The sequence below is a fragment of the Pygocentrus nattereri genome, chromosome 24, assembly GCF_015220715.1.
Source record: "Pygocentrus nattereri isolate fPygNat1 chromosome 24, fPygNat1.pri, whole genome shotgun sequence".
Classification (NCBI taxonomy): Eukaryota; Metazoa; Chordata; class Actinopteri; order Characiformes; family Serrasalmidae; genus Pygocentrus; species Pygocentrus nattereri.
In genome coordinates, this window is record NC_051234.1 from 23,204,299 (window position 1) to 23,231,023 (window position 26,725).

General features: G+C 38.5%; 1 protein-coding gene across 1 annotated transcript in view; it reads right to left on the reverse strand.

Annotated features, from left to right (window-relative positions):
- Positions 1–356: 356 nt before the first annotated feature.
- vipr1b (vasoactive intestinal peptide receptor 1b) overlaps positions 357–26,725 on the reverse strand; it is a 131,042-nt gene continuing 104,673 nt past the window's right edge. The window contains exons 7-13 of the mRNA XM_017717465.2: positions 22,106–22,259; positions 21,228–21,288; positions 20,476–20,548; positions 16,177–16,268; positions 12,415–12,544; positions 9,995–10,036; positions 357–6,569 (exon numbers count right to left, since the gene is read on the reverse strand). Coding sequence (XP_017572954.1) covers positions 6,375–6,569; positions 9,995–10,036; positions 12,415–12,544; positions 16,177–16,268; positions 20,476–20,548; positions 21,228–21,288; positions 22,106–22,259 — 747 coding nt within the window. The 3' untranslated portion in view covers positions 357–6,374. The remainder of the gene's footprint in view (positions 6,570–9,994; positions 10,037–12,414; positions 12,545–16,176; positions 16,269–20,475; positions 20,549–21,227; positions 21,289–22,105; positions 22,260–26,725) is intronic.

A 26,725-nucleotide genomic window follows, 5' to 3' on the forward strand; every position in this document is an offset into this window, starting at 1 on the left:
CCTGCAGATTTCTTTGAAGAACTGATGAAAACAGTCTCCTGAAAATAATGGAATCTGCAATAAAGGAAAAGATAGATGCATAAAAAAGATTTATATTTATATGTTATGTCTATTGTGTAGTGTATCTGTTAAATATGCTTCTCTCTGATACTGAAAAATGAATAACTTGTATTTAATGCCCATTTTGATTGGATAAATAAATTAAAGGGTGGCCTCTGACTTTTACACAGTGCTGTACTTGTGCAATTACATTTGAATAACATAATGAATGAAATAAAAATGATCAATATTATCAATATTACTAAGTTCTAAAACAAAATGTTTCAGTTGGAGAACATAATACACCCAGTCAGTAATACTGTACAATATGTGCAGTGGTTTATTAGCAATGAATCGGTGGTAAAACATCTCTAGAATATGCTTTTCACTTTGGATCTTACAAAAATACATATACAATACATCAATACAAGTGAGTATGTTTGAGCTCGAATACAAAAATAATCAGTGAGTGTGTATATGACTGGAAAACTTTGCCCTTTGAATAGTAATTGTGATGCAGTCCTGTATATTGCATGTGCAGTATGCATTATGCGCCAAACAGTTGTCTTCACTTTTACAATACAGAGACAGAGATTCATTCTCACAGCATCCAGTTATTCCACTGATGATAAACGTAAATGATCTATAATTAAAAACAACATTTAATACGATTTACTAAAACTTGACAAAAAAACTGTACAGCACAGCTGAAACGACTGGCATCTTGTTATTTGAGGACGTATTTACAAAATTCACAAAATACACAACCAATGTTTTAAAAGGGAATTCCATGATTTTTTCAAGAAGGTCTGCATAATTAAATGTAAAAGATGTGAGCAAGTCATTGAATGGTTTGATGTGAAATGCGCTGTTCTAGAAAAACAGAACACAGAAAACAGAGTTAGAATTGCATCCATAGCCTTTAAGCTACCTCACAGAAACTTGAATATGAAATTGTCACATATAGGCTGCCTGGTATCTAAGACATGATAGTTTTAAGAGAAGCTTTTGGCTTAAAACGTATTTTTAAAATTCATCCAGCATGGATGGGTAATTGCAAGTCAAAAGGGTTCTTTTTTCAGATTTACCTTTATTTACATTAAATCTAGGAAGATGTGTAGGTTTGCACATGTGTAGGTTCTGGAGTTAGTAAAATGGCTATATTTGTGTTTAAAAATTGCTTAAACCCTATCAACACCACTGTAAACAACAGTGTCTTATGTGTCTTTATAGTGAACCATTTCACATCAAACCACTCTGAATGACTCTTTACTTCTCAATAACTTAATTATGCAGATTTTGTAAAATCAGTGGAATTTCCCTTTAAACGAAACCAATTAAAAACATTCAGCACAAACAAAATCTATATTACTTTCTGTGTTACTCTACGTAAGAACATACATTCTTCATGGTAAAGAATGAGTGGTCATTTGGCTCTTCACCTTTGAGTTGTTTAAAATGACAGAACACTGTGGGACAGTGATGTGAGATGTCAAGCTTTTTAAGCATTAAATAGAATCTGCAAAATATCCCTGTTGCGACATTAACATTCAGACACGACTATACAGCTGATTTACATACACTGTGAAACAGAACTGTACAAAATTTATTTTACATTGTACCTGCACAAAATGACATGAAGGAGAACATTCCAAGTCAAAACATGATTTTTATACTGAGGTGACCCAGTTTGAAAGACTATTTCAAATGAGCTGCTTTCCAGGACTGTCCTGAACTTGAACTAGCTGCTAGTTCAGGCCCTTAAAACCATGAAAAAGGACACTGCATGTAGTCTTTCTCTCTTCATTGCTTTTCCTTCTGTTAAACGTCAGTCAGTTCACCAAATAGGTGACCCACAAATATAGCAGATAGAAAAGAGGTTTCTGTGCAATAGAACAGTATAAACACACTTCGTTATTGTGCTCATGATGACTTTATAGATGGAACAATGTAAATACTTTAACACAGAGATGCTCAAATATTTCACACATTGCTCTTTAGCATGGGCGGTTTGACAGCATGTAGATCAGTCTTATTGATCGTCCACAGCTGTTCTGGCCAAAGAACTGTCCACTAATTGCAGATGAGAACAGACAAGCAAGGCTGTGAAATATCTATATACATTTTCTCCACTGTATCAGTACAGAATAAATGAAATTAGTTCAGATAATTACAATTTATCTATATATTATGGACTCAGACTTCAGGTCCCATCCATAGATGTACAGATATTTTGCTCAGTGTAGTATTTCCTGTTTTGGCCTCCTATCCACAAAAAAAAGATATCTCTGGCATTGTAAATGAAACTTTTGGAAAACGTGGTGGAGTGTGGAGATTTGTTAAAGCCTTGCACATAGTCATTGCTGCTTGGCATTGTTGTCCTTAGTAATAGTGGATTTAATTATGTTTACTAAAGATGCACCGAAATTTCAAGCATTTTAAGTGGCACTTTCAGTTTGGGAACATGAAACACGGCCTTTTACAATGAAGCGTCAAAATCTACAACTTTCCAAATAATTTGAGTAATTGTTCAAATTAAAGCCAGTTATTAAAATGCTTGTTTTCTTCACTGGTCAGTGCAGAACTGTTTAAAAAGTTATAAACTTGTTCAAATAAATATTACATGTGGAGCTTTTTCATGGTCTCTATGAGGGCCAGTTGACAGGAGATTTGTCTTACCTGTTCACGTTGAATGTTAAGATGGGGTTCAGCATCTAAAAACCTCTCCACTACAGGTTTGATACCACTTGAATACACAACATCCTGCTCGATACGTACAATATGGCAAAACAACAGGCGCACAGGCAAAAGTCCCTGCTAGTGCGTTTTTGTGCCATCTGTAGCCTCAGTCTTTGATATGACAAGGTTTTAAGGAATGTAGCGTATTCAAATCATTTTTACAGAGATTTTCCCTTTTGGAAAGAAAGTAGTAAAAATGATAAAACACCCTGTGGAATCATGCTGCCCCCCCCCACTTTAGGCACATGCAGCCACATATTGGTTAGGACACGAGGACCTCTAGTGAAGGCCTTACACACCAGACCACGAACGTAATTAGGAAGTGAAAGTGGGAACAACTAATCACATTTTGATTTGCCAAGTTAATGAGGAAATACTTCACTCAAGACCTCACGGAAAAGAAAAGTGGGAAACGGCAGCAGCAGCAGCTCTAAACCAGGGTTCTTTTCTGAGAGCCCCTGTAAAATGGCTACATGGTAAAATATGCTGGCATCTGTTACAAGCTTGAAATGAAACATATAGAATGTCTTTTACAAGCTTTAAATGTTCAGGTTTAATCTACAACGACCAAAAAAAAAATGCTCATGTGAATCACTGTTAGCATGGCGTTTACATGCTACCAGAAACCTTTAGGTGCACAGAACAGAATTTAGCATTAGTATAAAATTTCTTTGACATTTATGTTCCAAACGAAATGACCAGCTTTAACAGTCCCATTCAGCCCCTGGGCGAAAACATGCTTTCAGAAATAAAAGAATATGTGTGGCTCAGTTTTTAGTTTGGTGTGTGACCCTCTGGATCTAAACCTCTCTGTAGCTGTTTGCCTCACAGTGCTGAATGGGATCGTACATTCAGCAGTAAAAATGGCCCGTCATGCTGCAGCAATACAAAATGACATACTGATGCTAATGTGATCACGGAACAAACACGGACACTGATTGGAGGAAAAGGAATGATGATGGTAGTGCAGAGAAGGGCATTCAGCTTCCAAACTTATCGCTTATTGTCAAACACTCACTCTCTCTCTCAATCTCTCTCACTCTCTCTCACACACACACTTACAAAAATGTCTGGGAGAAATGTCACATTTTCTCTCTACAGTGTATCTCCATATATATACATTTATGTTGGATATTTAACAATCCATGTTTGGTTCTTTTTTGGTGTTTTTTCTCATTAATCTCACATAAGAGTTATACAAAAAGAAAGTCCAAGCAGACAAATTAATACCTTCTGCCTTTCCTGCACTTTGTCAGTCAGTCTCATTTCTAGTCTGATTTCTGATCAAGTTGTCTTTTTTTTTTTTTTTAATAAGATACTGTACTGTACAACGGTGGTTCCTAAACCTGCTCCTATAGTCTTGCACATAGTAGCGTGACTATGATTTTTTTTTCTAGATGTAAGTCAGGTTTCAAAACACATGCAAATTAATGATGACTTTCACATCAAGCTCCAAACTGATGGACTGTAATGCTGGTAAAAGTCTTTCACTGGAAACCAGCTTGACTTCGTGTTGTCTGGATGTGATAAAAATCAGGATGACCAATCGAAGCTCTGTTGTCATGGTTTCAGTCCAAGCAAATGAGCAAGCAGTGCTTTGGATTTCCGACATTGGAAAAACACCTTCTGAATCGCTCTTTATACTGTTTCAGCTCCTGTGTAAGGCCATGCAGTATCTTTCGTAGAATGGGACGTAGCCACAGAGTAACCTGTTATTACACTTCCTAAACTGACAGCCATTGTTGCTTTTACTTCAGGATTCCGTTTCTTCATTTTCCATTTTCGTCACATGTTCTCTTTTTGGCCTGAAAAAATGCCTGTGAAAAGGCCTTTACTCAACTCATAGAAACACTGTGAAACTCTTGATTAGGTTAAAATGGTGGAAAACACTAAAATGTGTAGTTCTGGGAGACTGCAGGAGCAGGACTTGAACCCACTGCTATACTAGCTAATGTGCAGTTAGCTAGTTACTTAGATCTGAAGATGAGTGGGTCCTGTAAGCACAGCGCCTTCACATTCAGTTACAGTCAGATGTGCAGTATAGAACTTAGTTTACTTAAGCAGCAATTATCTGACAAAAGTACACATATTCCAAGCTCTGATCTAAAGTCATGAAATTCACAGTTTTCCCATTACCCCATGTAGTTCATAAGCCTAGGTGTTTGATGTCCAAAGTTTGCTCCTCAGTTACACACTGGAACTACAAGGCTAATTTAGCTAACATGTAATTGATGCAAAAAGCCACCAGTTAGCACTGTGCACACTACATGCCAAAGCAGCCATACAAAGGACACCTATTAAAACGCACTCAAGCACACTCCTTTTTAGTGATGTCTGGAACTGCAACAGAAAAGAGCTCTTCTAGCCTGCACTGTGTTCACACTTTTAAACAATGCATTTAAGTTGACATGATACAAATATTACCACAGTCTGAATGTGAGAAATGTGAGTTTTCAGTTTATTATGTCAGTTTAGAAATGTATGTCTTTCACATTCTCATCCTGCTTCGTTTTAAGCCATGAGATGCATTTAAAAACTTCTATCAGAATGCTCCTTGAATCATCACACACTTGCCTCAAACTGTGTTGAACTGGTAAGTAATCTCAAATAGACCTGTTTCTGTAGTTTCTGATACAGAGTGCATGCTCTTATCTATGAAAATGGACAAAAGTAGGGACAAATTTCAGGCTTGAAAGTACATTTTATAGATGGCTTCTATTATGTGTTAGACTTACATTATACATTATGTATCTGTAATGTACATTATGCTTGTAGCTCCAGTGCAAAACATATGAAGCAAACATTTGACACTGAACATCTTGGCTGATGAGTACTGTTTCTGTAAGGGGCACACTGGACATCTGTTTAATGAAGTTGCTACCATTACTGAACTTCCAAGCCAATTGTTTTGTAAAAAGTTCACCCCTTTTAACACACTCAGAACTAAGAAAAACCTTAAAGCAGTCATACCTAAAAATAAAGAAGAGTACAGAAGAGTAAAGAAACACAATGTGGTAATATAAAATTAACACGGTCAGTTTTATATTTCTGAAATTCTGTTGTAGTTATTCTTACTCAGAAAGGTTTACTCTTGCTGTTAGCACCTTTTAGGGTGTCCCAGTTACTTCTGTTTAAGCAGTACTTAACCCATGTCAGGTTCTACTACTGTATCTGTGTATAAGTATTCTGTGTAGTTACGCAGGTGTGGCAATAAAGGTCAATATAGTCTTATGACATTACAATTACAGCATTTCTGGTTTATCACTGTAACCTCATGTAGCAATGAAGTCCTTTGAGAGGACAGTTCAGATGAGAATTTGTGTAAACCATGTTCACCTCTTAGCTTGCTGTAGCTTAAATCTTAAGAGAATGTGGTATGGAGTGCTTGTGGAACCCTCAGACTATCTGAACTTCACCATCCATTATTCTGATGCACACACAAAAGTGTATGACACGTCATGAGTGAATCTACACTAGATGATTGTCCCTGTGTCAGATGACTGGGCCTCATGAACCATTTGGTGCCCAAAAGCACAATTTATTCCTCCCAAATGGCCACATGCACACTGGTGGCTGGTGACTGGAGCCTTGCTGATTTACATAGTGATGGAAGACTCGTCATGGCAGGTGGAGGCACGGGGAGTTTTGGGGCTGCATCGGGTCAGCATAGAGATCTGTGTGCTGAAGTTGTTGCCATTGCTGCCCATGGATGGGTGCTGGTACTTTGTATCTGAGCCCAGGAACCTCTCCAAGTGCCACCGCCTCCATTTCCTCTTTATCTCACCCTGAACCTGAAAATCAACATAGAGACAGCAGTTGAAATGGAACTTTGAATATAAATCCACAAAGAGTATAAATCTGTGATGTTTGTCTGTATATAAAATATACAAATAATAACAATAATAGTAAATTACAACAAACACCTGTGATTTTTTCAGATCTGTATTAAGAGTGAAGCTTGATTTTCTCCTCTTTTTCAAAGATGAAAGCTTTTTGTACATTTTATATGATAGGGACAGTTTTGGTGGTGTACCAGATCTTGCACAGTTGTTGGCGGTCTACTGTGTCTTTTACACACACACACACACACACACACACACACACATTTTCTGAGACACTTCTCCCTCAGGGTTGCGGGGGGTACTGGAGCCTGGGGTGTCTTACATGGTTATCCAATTTTCTCTCTATATTTTAGTGATTTTTTTTAAACTCCAGTTTTTTAAATCATTTTTTCACTTATTGTCTTTGACTTGGATTATTTTGTATCTTGTATTTAGTTTTAGAAATATCTTCTCTAGACATTTTAGATGCACATGAGAGAAAAATGGAAGGCCGCAAAGGTGACTTGGGTAGTTGCTTGTGTAACTGTTAGTGTCTCTTTAAAGGGGGGCAATATAGTGTCAGTGACTCCTTTGGGAACAGCTGTCGTTGGGAGCACTCAGTTGTAAGTGGCTGGCCTAGAGATGGGAAGGACTGAAGAGTTAAAGTGCTCCTTACATCCCTAACGCTCCTTTACATCTCTACAGTGCGTAAGGAGCATCGGGTTTAACACAACCAATACCCCATCTATTAAAATATTATCTAGAGTTTTTTTTATATATTAAAAAGGTTCTTCAAACTCTACATCTCATTTACAAAAATGTTACAATACAAAAAAGCACCATCCATTGAAAGGTTCTTTAGACAAGCAGATGCACAAAAGTGATGAATGTAGGAATTAAATATTGATCAATTTGATATATTTCATGTTGGAGGCGTCTTTTCTGCTAATGTTTTTCTTCTTTTTAATGAATGAATAACTTCAAGTACTTAGTCGGCTTTTCACAGAAAATTGCATAAACAAAAGCTTAGCTCAGGCTTTGCTTAGATGGGCAGTCAGTTCAAAATAGTTTTCAAATCCAAGTTAATCTAGATTTCCTCAAAAGTCACAAGACATGCAAGCTGACCTTTTCTCATCTGGATGGACCATATTTATGTGGTCTTGTTTTCAGACCAGTAGCTTTTCTAAACTGAATAATATTAACATGGAAAAAGCTGTCTAATTTGAGCACAAATTTGGCAAGTCTCAATTCCCTGGGCAAAAACAGGAAAATTGATGGAATGATGAATAATACACACTGAATGCAGTATAAAATAGCAAATACATTCTTGGTAATGTAACATTCTTGCTGTGACCTCTGTGTCAGAGTGAATTTAGTCTTAGTTGTGGAAGCTGAAGGCTCATCAAGGCCTTCATACACAAGGAAGTGTGACAGGTCAGTCCACAGTTAGGATGACTTGCTAAACACAAAGCGTGACAAGCATGATGTTCTACAAAGAGAAATACTGAACTCAAAGAGAAATTTCTCTGCAAAGAGAAAGAAGGATGAATTTTTCATATATTCAATTATTTATGTTTTATTGAATACTAAAATGCAAATATCTCATAACATGGTCAGATGAAACTATGGCCTTGAATGTCTCTGCATATGATTATGAGACACCAATAATATCTAGATCGTGTCACAGCAAAATCAGCATAAGAATGTGTGAGGCACAACCTAATGCAGGGTAAAGTGTAATTTTAATGTTGTTAAACAGATTCAAGTAGAACATGTTTCTAATCACCTTCAACAGCCCACAGTTCCACAGCCAGTTCTGCTATCCGACTTCTCTCAACATTAACCCTGAAAACTGTTAGTGTACCATGTATTTAATTTACAGTAACACATTATTTTAATCACCCTCTTGGTACCTGTACCTAGCATCTAACTACAGTAGCTCACAGTGAATGAGACCAGGTCGAAGTACAGCCTCCACATGGCAGGTTACGTTTAACATGGTGTGGAAAAAAGTAAGCAATGATATCAGTTCATTTCCCCTCATATAACACAGGTTTTGAATTCTGTGACAGAATTCATTTTTTTAGTTGAGAGAATGAGAAACTGAAAAGACACTATAGAAGTGATATTAATAAATGCATTTCAATTTCATCATGCTAATATTCAGTCAAAAATAAATTTGTCGATCCACTATCGCTAGTTTAATGCATATATTCTGCATTAAAACGGAAAACACTTTTGGTTTAAACATTACAGTACTTAAATTTAAACAGTATTGAATTCTTTAAGTTTTCATTTGTAGCAGATGGATTTGTGTGTTTGGTTCTGCTCTGCATTCCCAGCTGCCTTTAGACAAATTATAAATCTTCACATATAGTTTAAATTGTACCAGATCTGGCTGAAATATTCCCACACCAAGAACTGCTCCATGTTTAACCCTGTCTTACGTCTCATCCGCAGTCTTTACAGAGTCTTTGTCCCATCTAACTGATTGGTCTGCGTTGTTCATACTAAAATGATTACGCATGTGAAGGTAGAGCTTTGTGTGTTTCTATGTTTTCTATCAGTATACGAAAGAAATTACATGCTGCCCATGGTGGATGCATTGAGAGATCATAAACGTTTTGTTTCAGAGTAAGATTCACAGAAGGTGAGTTTAGATTTCTGGTTTCATCAGGGTAAAAATGAAATGAAACAATAAAAGTCCCAGGGAACGTAGTATGAAATCTAAACAAAGTGCATCTTACTAAAATTGAGTGTGATATTAAACATCGAGCAAAATTTGAATGGAAAAACAAGATGCGTATATATATAAAAATTATAAACACAGCTTAAAAAGTTGATCTCACAATAGCAGAGATTTACCTAACTAGGAGGAAAACAGAAAGAAAGATGTATTTAGGTTCCTTAGAGCTGTCAGGGTGAAATATATTCCTATACATTTGTTGGGATGCTCAAAATGGTAGTTTGTGACAAACAATATAAAAAATCTTAATTTTTTCAGCTTATATTATGTTAGGCTATGCTCTGAATATACCAAAATAAAAGCAACAACCTTATTAAAAGTGAAGAGCAGATTAAGGCAGAAGTAGACACTTTTTGCCTTAGCGAAGTGAAGGGCATCACTGACAGCACAGCTATTTTCAGCATGGCTTTCTTGTCTAGTGAATTTCTAGAGCTGCTAAATGATAGCAGAGCTTGCTGACACGCTTCCCTACAGACCTTCAGGACAAGATTAGCAAGAGCGGGTAGACTTTATCCCCGATTGGGCCCAAAAGTTGCTTGCCTCTGAGCTTGTTAAGGTTGCAGTTTATCAAAGTCTACAAGTTTTTTGTTTTGTTTTGTCAGTTTTGTTATTGTTACATTTTAATAAAAAATGCACACCAGTCACTTACCTCTCCGTTCAAAAAGCAGTAAAGGACAGCCACCACGAAGCCCTGTAAACAGAGTAAAGACATCTTATTTATACTTGTATCAAGGAGGGTGGTTACAAGCTCATTCGTTCAGCACCGCCTCTCGAGGATTGCGCACATTAATTACACCGTGCTAGATGGCTGGGGACGCCTGCCAGTTCATTTATTCATAAGACATAACTGTGACCCGATGTAATTAGAATATGGGAGGCTATTCCTCTGAAGCAGACAATAAGCTGATTTGACTGAGGGGACACATGGCTTCCCAGAATGCAACACTTGCAGCGCTGCCCGCCAGTCTGGAGGCTCTGCCTGAATCAGACCTAATTATGCCCTGTGCTCAGTTAGCTTAGTTAAAAACTGAAACAGCGGAGTGAAATGAGGAAACACATGCAGCTGGAGTGCTGCCAAGGTGTGCCAAACTGAGATATTTTCAGTTCACGCTTGTGAGGTAAGGCTTCGAACATTTCTATCAAGAGACGATCTGGACTAGGGTAGTGTGATATGGTGTAGATGTATATATGCCATATTTACAAATCTCAAGGCACATAACTAAAATAATGTTACATATGTAGATAAATGTATTTAAATCAAAACTTGAAAAAACTTGCAGAAATGACTGTAGTACTTTGAACGGTACTATATGTGATACATGTATCCTGACTAAGTCGAACATTTCAAATGCGTATTCTATGAATTCATGGATTTCTGTGCTTTAACAAATAATTTTAAAGACCTAATGCCTGCCTTTAATCAATGCACATCCAAAGTAAACTATTGTGGTTTAAATGTGTAAGGCATATCTTATTCACAATATGACAACAGTGATATCATGAACATGATTTTTTTTCCTGCAGTGCAGGCCTGATAAGTACCATAGACAAATGTGCCCTTATAGGAAAACAAAGCAATTTCTATAAGATTCATATGAAAATCTTAAAAGACAACTGGGACAATTGCTAGTTTTTCTAAACAAGTTTTATAGATTACTATAAGATAGTACAACATGAATAACAGAGGTGCAAGTGTTATAATGATGATTGTATGATACCACTTTTTATTTTTCCAAAACCAAGGCCCAGTCCCATTTCAGTCCCGTTCACGTCTAGGGGTAGAGTGCCCCTATTTTTGTTGAGATAGAGTGGTAGGACTACATGGCCCTCCAAATGAAGGCTTTTCAGAGGCTCACTCCAAACAGAGAGTTTAAAGAACCCCACAAATGTGAGAATTTTCTCTGTTAAAAATTCCGATAACCATTGTATGATCTTAGTTTAATGCTGTTTTACTGAATTATGTTCATTTTCTTCATAACAAGCACAAACAATCGCTAACAGCATGCTGATGTCTCAGTATCTAGCTAGCTAACTTTCCCGTTCCACCTTAAATAGTCTGGCAGTATTGAAGCCTGAAGGGCCAGAATCTAACTGCTGTACCATTTAAGGTAGAACAGGAAAATTTGAACAAGAAGCTGGTGAATAGCTGAATTCAGCTTCGTATCACCAAAGAATTAGGAGAGGGTGATAATAAATAATGTCTTATAGCCCCTCTTTGAAAGCATATCATGCCCTAAATGTAACTAAAGCCCAGCAGTGAGGAGCTGAAATTTTCCCTTCTCTGCTATCACTGAAGACGGGCTGGGTCGCCTACAGAGCAGCGCTAGTAGCCTGTGAATGAAGCAATGTTTTTTTGTGTGTGTGTGTTTTTTTTATTTGAGGTTTGTCCCATTTCGTAGCGCAGTGTTTCAACCACTACCCCTTGTAACTCAGTTCCAAGGAGTTAGGGTAACTAGGGTCACACTCGAAAACAAGGGGTAGGAGTAAAAAGAAAAAATGGGATTGGGCCCAAAATCGATGCAGATCCTACATTTTTTCTTTAAATTCTACCCAGCTATTTTTAATTTATATACGTCTTTTAAAGGGGAATTCGGCTGATTTTGCCAAGAAGAACCCAAAAACTTACATAATTCAGCCACTGAAATCTCATTATTCAGAGTGGTTTGATGTAAAATGATTCTTTACCTGATTAGTAACAGGAATCAGGGGCTGCAATTTCTACTATTTTATTTACACCCCAGAACCACCAGTGAACCTACACGTGTCTTCTGACAGTGTATTTGTTATATGTGATGTTGCAGGATTGGATTGGATTCATTCTCTTTTCCCCACAGATATCAAACTCAGCATTTTCTGCTGATAGGCAGTGTTGAATTAGCACCATCTCTACTTATAGATTATTATTAAAGCTTTATACAGAATACTAGAAACTAGAAATCAATAGTCTCTTAGTCCATTACTACATTTCTTTTTTCATAACTGTGGGATCAACCTGAGGGTTTCTCATTTCATCTCATAAGTGTTGCAATCCAGCTTCATGCTTGAAAAGCCTGGAAAAACAGCTCATACCTGGAATGACCCCAGAATGAGATCGAACACCAGCCTCAGCTCAGTTTTTATGTGCTCTGGAATGAAGGCGAATATTATGAAGTTTATCCCGAAAAGCGGAATCAACAGCAACGTCGATTTAGCCAGCCTCCTGTGGAGCGAAAATGAAAAAAAAAAAACAAACAAAAGGCTTTAGGCGAGAAATTTCTTTCATCTGTAACCTGCAGGCATTAGCGGGCCAGGGCTGCCTTCCAAAGCACTGTGTGTTATTATCAGGTGTGGAAGCAGAATATGTAATATTGTAATAACAACATCAGCAGTGATGGGATGAAATTGCAGGGGCTTTAAGTAGCCAGGCTCATGAGTGCTGCACCACAGAAAGCTACTTAAGGACAAAGGACATTAAATCATGCAGATAGCTGTGGCATGAGCCACTGACATTTGAAGAGATGAGAATGTAGTGCAACGAGCCTTCCCTTGCCGCTGGGAAAGGACCAGAAATGCCTTTTCCTTCTCGCGCCATGCACTAAAATTACATAAGCTAAAATGCTTTTTATGTATCTCTTCACTGTCTAGTCCTTCATCAAGTTCATTGTAGCTTTGGAGGTCAAGACCTTAACGTGTTAGGTTAAAATAAACAACAAAAATGTCTTGTCCTTTTCCCTCCATGAGTGGACCTTGAAGTGCACAGAAGATGCACAGAAAATGCATTAACCCTAAACATACTTCCACATAATGGGATCCTGTGTGGTGTCCAAAGTAGAATGTATGTATATATATAGAATGTATATCATCATCATCGTCGTTAACCGCTTAATCCAGATAGGGTCACGGTAGCAGTTGGGAGAGCAGAGAATCCCAGATGTCCCCCCTGTCCCCAGCAACTTCTTCCAACTCATTCCCAGGGACGCCAAGCTGCTCCCAGGCCAACTTGGAGATGTAATCCCTCCAGCGGGTCCTAGGACGACCCCGGTCTTATCTCGGTAGGCTGTGCCTGGTACACCCCCACCGGGAGGCGGCCAGGGGGCATCCGAATCAGATGCCCGAACCACCTCAGCTGTCTCCTCTCAATACGGAGGAGTAGCGGCTCTACTCTGAGCTCCTCCCAGATGGCCAAGCTCCTCACCCTATCAAATAGAGTGTAGCCCGCCACCCTGAGAAGAAAGCTCATTTCCGCCGCTTGTATTCGCAATCTCATTCTTTCGGTCATTTCCCACAGCTCATGACCATACGTGAGGGTCGGGACGTAGACCGTCCGGTAAACAGAGAGCTTTGCCTTATGGCTCAGCTCCCTCATCACCAATACAGTCCGGTACAGTGACCTCATTACTGCTGACACCTGCCCCAGCCTGCGGCCGATCTCACGATCCCTCTTCCCATCACTCGTGAACAAGACCCCGAGATACTTAAACTCCTCCACCTGGGGCAAGTCCTTTTTCTTTACCTGGAGTGGGCATGCCATCCTTTTCCAGGCTAAGACCATGGACTCAGATTTGGAGGTGCTGATCCGCACACCAACCGCTTCACACTCAGCTGCAAACCGCTCCAGTGAGCACTGTAGGCATCCTTGTGATTTAGCCAAAAGAACATCATCTGCAAATAGCAGAGATGCCACCCTCCGGCCTCCACACATAATGCCCTCCTGACCTTGGCCTTGACACTCTGTCCATGAATATCATGAACAGGAGTGGAGACAGGGCACAATCCTGCCGGAGCCCAACGCTAACACTGACTTAATGCTGAGTATACGAACACAGCTCTCACTCTGGGAGTACAGAGATCGAATGGCCCAGAGTAGTAGCCCCGGTACCCCATACTCCCGGAGGACCTCCGAAAAGATATCTCTGGGAACCAGGTCATAAGCCTTCTCCAAATCCACAAAACACATGTAGACTGGGTTGGCAAACTCCCATGCCCCCTCAACAATCCGCGAGAGGGTGAAAAGCTGGTCCATTGTTCCACGGCCGGGACGGAATCCACATTGTTCCTCTTCAATCTGAGTCTCCTTTCCAGCACCTTGGCATAGACTTTCCCAGGGAGGCTGAGCAGTGTGATACCCCTTTTTTAAAAATGGGGACCACCACCCTGGTTTACCAGTCCAGGGGTACTGTTCCTGAGGTCCATGCAATATTACAGAGGCACATCAGCCATGACAGCCCCACAATATCCAGAGCCTTAAGCATCTCTGGACGAGTCTCATCCACCCCCAGTGCCTTGCTACTGAAGAGCTTGCCAACTACCTCAGTGATCAGGGAAATGGAGCATGACCCTTCAGAGGCCTCCGGCCCTGACTCCTATGAGGGAGGCATGTCTCCCGGATTAAGGAGTTCTTCAAATTTGAAGTCAGAGTTTCTCCACCATTGCCGAATACAACTTAGGTGCAGCCACCTTGACCACTCCTGAGTCGCCGGACAGTTGTCCAGAACCTCCTTGAAGCTGACCGAAAGTCTTTTTCCATGGCTTCGCCAAACTCCTCCCAGGGGGTTCTTGGGTTACTGCCCTGACAGGCACCCACAAGCTTTTGGCCAGCTTCCATGCCTGGCAGCTTCTCCAATGGAGGTTTTGAACAGGGTCCATTCAGACTCCATGTCCCCTACCTCCCCGGGACATGAGAAAAGCTCTCCCAGAGGTGGGAGTTGAAATCATTCCGAACAGGGGCCTCCGACAGTTTTCCCAGCACACCCTCACTCTTCGCTTGGGCCTACGGGGTCTGATCGTCAGTTTCCCTTGCCATCTGATCCAACTCACCACCAGATGGTGATCAGTTGACAGCTCAGCACCTCTCTTTACTCAAGTGTCCAGAAAATATGGTATCAAGTCAGATCAAATGACAACAAAGTCGATCATTGCCCTCTGACCAAAGGAGCTCTGGTACCATGTACACTTATGAACATCCTTGTGTTCAGACTTGGTTTTCTTTATGGACAATCCATGCCTGGCACAGAAGTCCAATAACAATTCACCATTCGGGTTTAAACCGGGCAGGCCGTTCTTCCCAATCACGCCTCTCCGGGTCTCCCAGTCATTGCCAACATGAGCATTGAAGTACCCCAGTAAGACTATGGAGTCCATAGGCGGGACCCTTTCCAGAACCCTGCCCACTCACTCCAAGAAGGCCAAATACTCTGACCTGTTGTTTGGTGCATAAGCACACACAACAGTCAAAGATTTCCTCTCTGCGATTTTAATTCGCATTGAGGCGACCCTCTCGTCCACCGGGACAAACTCCTACTGCACGGCCGCCAGCCAGGGACTCTTACCCTGTGCAACCCCTGAGTAGGAGAGGGACCAACCCCTATCAAGGAGTTTGGTTCCAGAGTTGATACTGTGGGTGGAGGTGAGCCCAACTATATCTAGTTGATACCTCTCAACCTCCCGCACAAGCTCCGGCTCCTTCCCCCCCAGTGAGGTTACATTCCACGTGCCAAGAGCCAGTTTCTGCCGCAAGGGCCTAGGCCACCAGGGGCCCCCCTGCAATCTCCCACTGCAGCACTGCACCGCTCCCCCATGCTGGACCTTGCTGGATATATATGTGTGTGTGTGTGTATTTAATATATTGTATATTTCTTTTTATTGCTTCTAGGTACATGTAGCCCCTTCTTCCATTTTATAAATGTTTACATATCAGCACTAGCAGATATGAACATGAAGAAGTGGCCCAGAATTCCTATGTTGGGACAGCTCTAGTAATTGTATGGTGAGTTACTGAAATAAATGATGTAAATATTAACTTTTAAAGGTTAAGTACTGAAAAACGTCAGAGATAGCAGACAAGGCACTCACGAATATTGGTTGGATTCGTTCCTCCCAATGTCAGGGCAGTTGATCTTCTGCCGCAGTATGCGAATGATACAAATAAACAGGATGAAGTTCATCTGTCAGCAAAGGACAAAACAACAGTGTTATTTGTGCGTTCTCTAGCTCAATGTTATGTTCTATAAATTACAGGGAGACTGCTAGACTAATGGACCACTCGGAGCATAAAGTGTTTACTCATGTTAGCTCAGCCAAAGCTAAGGCTGCCTTCTATTAGTGGAGGTACCGGTAGCACTGAGACCCTAAAACAATAGCAGCGGGGGCACATATAGAGAATACAGGGCTAATGGCCTCTCCTTCAGAAATGTACATGTAACAGCTTTTTCCTTGCTGTTCTCGGTGAGTAAGGGTGTGTGTGGGCAGCATCTATTCCATCCTTGCATATCCCACAAATTACACGCTTGCTGGAGTGTGCATAGCGTAGACATCATAAAATGTGCATAAACATAAGGCTGATTTTCCAAGTGCGGCCATCCATGCACCCCCATCACTCTTCTACTCTGCACTGGATACTGAAGATAGTTAAAGCCTTTGACTGTGTGTACACTCTAAGGCATGAGTGTGGGACTGGTGGCAAAGTCAGTCATAGTAATTGTAAAAATCTTATTCATATACTCAATTACTTCTATATACATTTTTTGAACATTTACTTGTCTTTTTTCTACCAGACAGATGACCTCTGAAGACTTTTATAGTTGAGAGTAGAAGTGTAAATGATATAATTTGATTATGATGCTTTTCAAATTGATTCAGTGCATTATAAAATATCAGATTTCACCATGATTTGAATTGATTTTGGTTTGGTTTTATAATTTTTATTATTACAAATACACTGATTACACACATGTAATTGAAAAAAAAACCTCAAAATTGAAAGTCGCTTTATTAATACATTTAAAATAAAAAAAATTGTAGATACAGCACTTTGCAAAAGAGACCACCCTGTATTTATTTAATCTCCTCTCACAACAGCCTTTAAGTACAAGTTATTCATTTAAGGAGCTATGTCTGAGGAGATACTCCTCTAAGGAGATGATAAACAGGAGTAAATAGGATAAACAAGGATACAGGATAAACAAGAGACCGAAAAGAACATCTGCAGATCAAACAAAGCACTGTAACTGCTGGTATTCTCAGAACAATGGACTGACCAAACCAGAGTCCTGACCTCAACATCACTGCATGTGTTTGGTAGTATGTGGATTGTGAGAAGTAGAACATTCTAAGACTGAACTATAGAGGTGTGGAAAAATATCCCTGCAGATTTCTATGAAAAACTGAAGTCTCCTGAAAAGAATGGAAAAATATAGTACACTCTGTTGAGGCGTCTGTGTAATTTTCAGTTAAATAACTGTACTCAATAACAGTTTTGACCGTTATTAGAAGTTAAATGAATGAAGATCTGAATTAAAGTGGAAGACCCCAACTTTTGCACAGGACGATACACCATTGTAAAATGGATAGCTCTGCTCCTGAAAGCTGATTAGCTGAACTTTGTTTGAATCCACTGTAAAATATTCAACACACACACACCTGATCGCCTCACAACAATTTAATTCTGAACTGAATTATGTATATAGTTTTCATTGCTACTAAACTAAGCTGATCAACTAGGCTGAAATATTTACTGAAGGATTTACTGTCAAACATTTGATGAAAAGAATACAGACATACAGGAATGAGTAAGGAAAGAATATATTACTTTAATGTCTTACAAGATTTACATGTCCATTAATTTGGTAGATCAGGGATAAGCAGTTCCCCAGTGTGGCAACTGTACAGCACTCAGAGGTTATGTGGTCTTGACAGCCTACTCTGAATAAACTGCTCTGCTTGGCAGAAGAATTGTTGTGATTGTTATTAGTAACAATAAGTTCAGTTATTTATTAAACATTTTGTACAATCATATGTTTTCATATTTTTCTAAAAGCAGTTATTTCTTTATAGATGCTTCTTACCTCCCTATTAAGCAGCACTTCACTTCTTGACAAGAGTCTACAAACCCACAACTGTCTAGGTTTAGGGGTGATGCTGCAAATCTGAATGATTAATCCTCATAGTATCATGTTTCTGTGGCTATCAGGATGTGCTGCTCTGTCTCCATTTCTCTGTTAATCTGAAAACAGAAATTGTTCTCTTGTTGAGCCTGCTATATGACGGCCAATTCCAGGGGCCAGACTATGTGAACAGAGCTATGGTCAATATTTTTGGTCAATAGCCCTCGCCTGTCAGCCAGTTTAGCATTGTTGTAGAGAGCAGGACGATGTTTGTGATGTGCATGTGTCAATCCTGGACCTTTTTATGATGTGTTTATTTTTTCAGTGCTTAGATTTTTCCAGAGAGCTTTCAGGATGAGTTAGATCAGTGTCTTTTAATGCAGTGAGGCAGAAACAGGTTTGTTTTTGCATCTGTCTCTCAAACTCTCCTCTGTGCTCTACTCTACCACTTTCACTTGCTCTCTCTCTCACATGCTCACTCTCGATCTCTCCCTGCCACCCTGCAGGAGGCTCAGTGTGAAGGTGTTCTTCACACTTTTGTCCTTATTGATATTTCATGTATGACCTGGTCTCAGGAGAGCCAGCCACATCTGTCACAAACAAGCCTGCCTCAGCACACCACTGTGCTTGTCCATTCTGCAAACAGGCAAAAATGAGCTCCCTGAATACGCTGCCAACATGGGGTATAAAAATGGCATATATAAATGCCATTCGGTAATGTTAGAACTGATGATAATTTATTATAATAAAATTCAATTAAGTACACTCCTGTGCAAATGTTTATGCACCCCTGGTCAAAATACATGTTTTGTTCATGTTCTAAGTGCAAATTAGTGCACATCATCCACAGAACAAAACTGCTTTTTATTAGCTGAATTTAACATATTGGGGAAAATTATATAACAAAAGTTATGGGATATTTTATATATTATGTGATTTTATATGATATGTTAAACTCAGCAAATAAATACAAATTGTGCACTGAAATTTGCAAAAAATGCCATCATTTAATTTGTTCCCTGTAGAGGATGTGGTTACATATTTTTACCTAGAAAATCAACAAAACATTTTGCATACGACTGAATAATTTGGCCCAAATAAAGTTCCGGGGCTATTCCTTTGCACCATGGCTTGCATGAAACATTGGCATTTTGCAATGTAATATTTAGAGAAGGCAATACATCGATATGTTATTGTTATAATAAATGACCATCAGTACTTTTAGACCACTGAGCAACTGCACTGATCACATAAAAAACCTTTCACATATAGACCCACTATAGAGAGCCTGTAAGCAACAACAGTGAAAAATAACTGCATAAACTGTACAATAACAAGAATATAACTGGCACGTTATCACTACTATTTTATATTATATATACATTTAATTAATTTACTTTTACCCTTTGTCATTCTTAAAATTTATTATTGTTTTTCAATTTAAAAGGTAGTGTATATTGTTTGAGTGGACAGAATATTTAAATAATTAAAACATTTTTAAAAAATCAATACAATTATTTTATTTTAATTAAACCTATTGTGTTAACATAATATTAACACATTAAATTTGACCCTGTCTGGTACTGTGATTATATATTTTTGCCATTTTGCTCATCACAAGATAACAATGGCAAGATTCATGTTAAAAGGACAATTCTACAGAGATCTAATTACATATTACACAGATTGGTTTGGCTCAGAGAATGAAAAAATGTGTCATTTTATAGCTGTGTTCCACTGAGCAATAAACAACACAAAAATATATAGGATGCACCAACATTTACTTGCTTAGTGCTAACTATGAAAGACTTCAGACTTGGCAAAAAACAATGTCAGAAAAAAAGTATGCAGTAGTAATAGCATATGTTTGTGAACAGATAAAGCTTTCAGATAAGAGTTTATAAGAACGTTATTTGAAGGCTTTATCTATAATTGCAGTCTCCTTGTTCTTTTCCAACACACCAGACACGCTGACCCTTGTCCATCACGGCCGCTATTACAGCCACAGAGAAATCAATAAACAGTTATTGCCATTCAGGTACTGTTGAATGTGCTCATATTTATGTCCTGAGGGAAATATGGAACTCAATTACGCATCACGCCCCTGAGGACAAGTTGACAACAGACAGAGACTGGACTAGTCTCTTTAGTCACCAGTGAATGACAGATAATTTAATGTAAACTGCACCTTGCTAATATTACCTTGTGAAATTATAACCTTGACACACAAAATTGCTTTCTGTTTCCACCTTGAAAGATGTGAGCTTACCAGTATAGAAGCTAATATAGGTGTTTTGATAATCCACCAGAATGGGTCAGAGTTCTCTATGATATCCCAGCACCTGACAGGGAAAAATGAAATAGTGTATTTATGGATGATTTAGCATGACCTCAGACCGTGTCCACTATCAGCTCTGATATTTAATAGCATATATGTATTTATGACAGCCAATATTGAACTTAGGTGAATCCTACTGAGTTAGAATTTCACAGAGAATTTCATAGATTTCTACATAAATAAAGCATAAATAAAGTCACTGAGTGGTTTCATGTGAAATGTGACATTTTAGAGAGTCAGAATTGTGGTGATGGGGACACTGGAGAGTTTAATGCCTATAAAAGCTCTGTTTATGAAAAAAACTACATTAAATGGTTACAAATTTGATGCATGATGTCATAGTTTCAGGATAAGACATTTTAAATCCATTCATAGTGGAGAGGTACATGTAGGGTATGTAAGGCAAAATATTACTCAAAGCACCTGTTTGCATCTAGTTTACCACTATTCGACCATTTTCAACATCTATATAGTATACAGTATTTTTATATTCATTCAGTGGTCATTTTGGATGGTACACAAAATGGCTGGTTTCTCCACACTTTCGCATACCACTTCACATCCCAACACTTGGAATGACTGAATTTAAAATGCATGAATAAAAAAAAATGTGTGGAATTTCCCTGGAACACCTAGTGAATATCTTTAGGAAACGGAAGAGCATGGTATTAGCGTTAGCTTACCCAACATCATTGAAATAGGCTTTGGCAAAGCTCCAGGCTGTGATAAATAACATTGGCCCTCCTACAGACATAAAGAATAAGAAAGTGTTTCAGTATTTTTTTCAGTAGGTGAATGAGCAATAATCATAGCTACCAAACTGAAAGGCTAACAGGAAGGTTATGAAACAAAGGTAGGTTTCAAGCTGTTTCATTAAGATATTGTTGTATAGTCATTTGAGTCCGGTAGCTACTGAAACAGTTTACTGTAATGACGTAACAGCAGGCCACACTGTTGATTTGACAGAACTATAGCATTTTACCACAAGACTAGTTTGGGTTGTCCAGTTTGTGTTAAATACCAAACAAGTGAGTCTACAGGAAAATAAGGCTACTAAGCTGCCAATCTGGCATTGCTGATAAACACTGAGAGAAACCCTATGGCTGAATATGAGTCTGATGTTAAAGTATGCTTCTCTGTACTTTGGAACATAGTGAGATCCTCAAACATACGTTTTTAGGTTTATTTTGTGATTAGTTGCCAATTTAATTATTGATGATGCATAATTTAAATTCTCCTACTAGTCAGTGTACTAAGAAACAGCTTGATACACCTGTTTAATTGCATTTCTCTTCTATTTTAATTAAAGGTCTTTCTGGTTATTCTTTCTTGAGTAAAGCATTTTGGAATCTTTGAAAGGCTCTGCATGGTTTGCATTTGTACAGTTAAGTCTATTTTTGTCATTTGGTCTTTTGTAAAACGATTTACTCAATCACAAACTGGTAGATTACTTGTTTACTGATACAATTCATAGTGACAACTGTACTTCACTTGCTATTAAATATGCACCAACCTTGCTGCACCTTACAAATCAAATTCACAGGCAGTTTTCATTACGCACCCCAGCCAATCAGAATGTACCACCAGAAGTACTTCCTCTCTGAGAAGAAGGAGACAGCTAATAGAGCATGGAGATAGAGGCCTTCTACTAGCAGCCAGAAGAAACTGGCCATGATGCAGTACTGGAAGAAGATGATGACAGCTTTACAGCCGACCTGAAAAACAAAAGAAACAACCTGTGATGGGAGCAAATCATGACGCCTCTTCGCATCAGATTGCTGGTAATTTTCTTCACCAAACAGCAGAAAAGACACAGTGAATACTCATAAAATCACACATCCCAAAATCATGAGAGGAAATGAAGTCTAAACATTCCAAGCTAAATTTCAAGCCAATCAAACCCTAATGTACATGTACTTATGCGGTCTCGCTAATTACTGCACAAATATGGCTGCACAGTTAATCATATTTTAATGTTATCAAATTGAGAAAACATGCATTGTAAAGAGTCACAATAACAAAACATACCAAAATACATTATACATGCGCTGTGTGAGAGGGATGTAATCAGTATTTTAGAAGCCATGTCTCATATTTGAGCAATGGTATGCTCTTTTAAGCTGGCCTGAAACCCCAGTCTCCCACAAACAGAGCAAGTGACTTAACCACTCTGCTGTACAGCCAACCGCAAATTACACGCAGCATAAAAACTACTCTTTCTTTAACTAAGCTAAGTCTTTAAGCATGGGAACTATTCTCAGTCTTAGAATTGTGCATAAATTTATGAAGCTGTGATGGGTACTGTTAGTACTTGCATCACCATGAAGACTTAAATCATTTTTTAAAACCTAAAAAGAAATTTAAAAAATGTATTAATCTTAGAAGGCCTATACAGAAAAGTCGATTCAGGGAATGCTGGCTGTTCTTTTACAACCTTGCAGTGCACAAAAAATGTGCATGCCATGAAAAGAGCCTGGCCTTTACACCTAGAATCAGAGCTTCTCATAACATCAAAATATACAAGTTTGCATTTTATGATTATATCATATAAATGTTAATAATACATATTACATGGAACAATTAAAAAAGCTCAACTGCAAAACAGTGAAAAGCATCTATGGAAAGAGGCACCTCTGATTAGAAACTGAACAGACAACTGCAATCATTGTTTTGATATTAACACAAATTCATCAAAAATGATACAATAATTAGTACATATACTTTTAGCTACATTTATAATGTACAAGACAATATGACAACTAGAGTTTGTAATTTGCATATGGAAATGTCACGATTGGAAACACAAAATAAAAAAATCAGTTCCATTTGATCTGTTGGGCAACATTAAGGCATAAATGTCAAAATGCCCTGCAAATCAAAGTTCCACATTCTACTCATTTCAGAACAGAGGGATCTACACAAAGGTTATCAAATTAATTAAACTTTAGGTTCAAAGTGACTGATTTCAATCCAACACAGAACTTTGTGAATTAATCCATTCGTTCCAATTATAACTTTTTCCATCATGATCTTTGTATCAGTTCTAAATTAGTCACAGAGATGTAAGAAAAGGAATGCTAAGGTGACTGAGCTTCTTTGCTTAGTAAATGTAAAGACAGCCATGAAAGATGACAAGCTCAGCCTCATTCCGCCTGGATGGCTCAACATTTCAAGCTACATTTCCACAGCACAAATTCCCCAAAGTTAATTTAGCCACTCGGGTATGTCAGTGCAGTGTTAGTGATGCTTCCTGAAAGAGTGTTCAAATATTACAACGTTAGCGTCCCAGCTGTGTTAATGGGACAGCAGTCACTCAGTGGAACTATAAGTAATATATCTTTGCTGTCATGTCAAAATTTTACAAGGCTTTTTATTTATTATTAACATCTTTTAAAAAAGACAGCCACCCTTCACATTTTCTGAGCATGACAGATGGTCCAATATAAACTGTGCAAAATTACCCAGAATAAAATCTTGTTACATTAATGTTAGTGATGCAGCAAAATGAAAATTCTTGGCCAAAACCAAAATTCAGGATATCCAGGTCGAAACTGAAGACAACAACAATTAATACAATAAAAGACAACAAATAAAAAAACTTTGTATATAAGAAACTTTAATGGATGCAGTGACATAGAGGCGAATACATTTTGTGATAGTTGGCTTTGTAGTAGCAACATTAGCTCTCTCCTTCTGTTTTTCATGACACCTATATAAGGTTGTAATTACAACTGACAAAAAGATTACAGTATGTAGGATACAATATGTGCCACAAAATTCAACATCCTCAGCCATTATCTTTAAGTTTTATTTTTTTTGCACTTGGGCACTGTTGTTTGTGATTTCTTTTGTATTAACTTCAAAAAACTGTATCACTAAATTATTACCAAGGACAGAAATCATTTATCAATCATCTGCACTGGCAGTTTCTGAAAAAGCCAACATACAGAACACTCTTAAAAATAAAGGAGCCATAAAGGATGCTTTACATGATGCCACAGAAGAATCATTTTGGTTCTCTGAAGAACCTTTCAGTACAAGGTTCTTTAGAGATCCATTTTTGTAAATGAGATGTGTGAGTGAAGAAACTTTTTTCAACAATTGAAAAAACACTGCATGCCCACACTAGCCAGAGTGAAATGTCAGCAACCTGAGCTTTCTGTTTGCTACAATGTTTACCACTATATAAAAGATGCCCAAGGCTTTGTTTATTGTTGGATGCCCTCTGTGTTTTCCACTGGCATGAACAAGTTCAATCAGAGCAGAACTCCAATTTGTAAGTGGTTATTGTAGATTTTTTTAATCAGAGTAACGAGAAAAACGTGACTGATGTGACTATGAGCCAATTCATGCGCTTTCAAAATAACTCTAAATCTATGAATTTTCTAATAGTTGGATGACATTATTTACATATCAAAATAAACCCAGCATTAATCATAAATGATTAAGGGAGAAAAGCAGATTTAACGGTAGAAATAGCCATTTGAACAGTCTCAATCTATTCCTATGGATTCGTTTGCTTGCTTAAAATGGTAGTTTATATAGAAAAATTTACACATTTTCAGTCATCAAGTTCGATAACTTCCTTTTCATTTAAAAATAAGTGTTTATGTAAATGTAAATATTTGTCTTTCCATTACACAAAACTGTCTTTGTTCATGTACATTTTTTTTGATGTTTCTGCTACAACACCCTGCTTTTAGCTTATGCCACAGCATTTCACTGGGGCTGAGGTCAGCGCTTTACTCATTAGGATGGTCATTTTGTGAGTGTTGTTAATTAGATAAGCATTCCAGTGTAAAACTATCATTTAATATTATTTACTGTGTTACGCACTATTCTGTAGCTTAGCGCATTGCTTTGTAGTTGGCTTTGTAGTAGTAACAGTAGCTCTCTCCTTCTGTTTTAGCCAGCCAGTAGGAAAAAAACAACAACAAAAAAAATCAAACAGCTGTCATGTATCCACCCCAATACATTTTAGTTTTTTAAACGTTCCTACCTTCTTCAAGATACATCATCAGAAGGGACTTTCAAATCGGGAAAACCTCACCCTCTTGACTGTTTTAGCACTTCTCTAAGAGTGCTTTCACACCTACCTTGTTTGAGCCGGACCTTCAGATTTTTCAGTTTGGTCCAATTCAGAATAGCAGGTGTGATAGGTGCCTTGGACCTCGGTCTGGACCAAAGGACCAAAATCAAAACCAGACTGGACCATGAGCCACGATAGCATGATAGATTAGAAACTAAATATTTCATTGTGATTTTGTCTGACGAAAAAGTCAAAAGTCATAATTTTTATCAAATCAAATGAAAAAGGCTACCTGCAGAATTGACACCATGCTCACACCAAATGCACACTCCCCTACAAACCAATCACTGTCAACTATAAAGAGATGCAGCCTACGTAGGTGATGACGGTGGGTACGTCATGCAAAGTTCTTTAGTGCTCTCGCTAAATTGCAATTTGAAATGCAGTGTAACAAAAAGCACAAACCTTGGTTTGGACCCTGGTCCTGATTTTCTGTTTGGACCAGTGATGAGACATGAACAAAGAAAAGTATGCAACCAGCGGCATGACAAAACAACTCAAACAGAAATACAAAGGAGAAAACGGAGACGAAAAAGGAAAAGTATGAATGGGACAAAGACATGGTTGTCATGATGAAAACACAGCATATTCATATTTCTGTGGAATATTCTGATTATGATGCTCAATCTCTTGCCATAAAATATGAATGGAAACCGTACGGGTGAGATCAGACCGGTCAAAACAACATGGATGCTATACGACAGCTGAGCACAGCTACTGAAGCGTAATTATTTTGTGCTCAGTACAAGTCAATCAAATTTGTTCCTCGGGAGCTGGATGCAGCTCTGCCAAATGAGGGGAAAACTCAGGTACAGCTCCAAGTTTCTTCTACATTCTCTAATGAATGTCTCGCACAGCAGCCCAAAAACTTTCACGGAAGAACAGAACAGCATGGAAACTGATTGATGCTTTCTGCATTGGGAAAGTGAAATAAGGCAGCACCAGCTGAATGGGCCCTGTCTGTTGTTCTAATGTGCACAAATCATCTGAAATTGCTCTGAGAGCCGAGCCGAAACATAGCCTCTTGCTGCAGGTTCACTTGCTGAAATGGATTAAAAGCTTTGGCTGGAGGCAAGGCCACAGACATGGCAG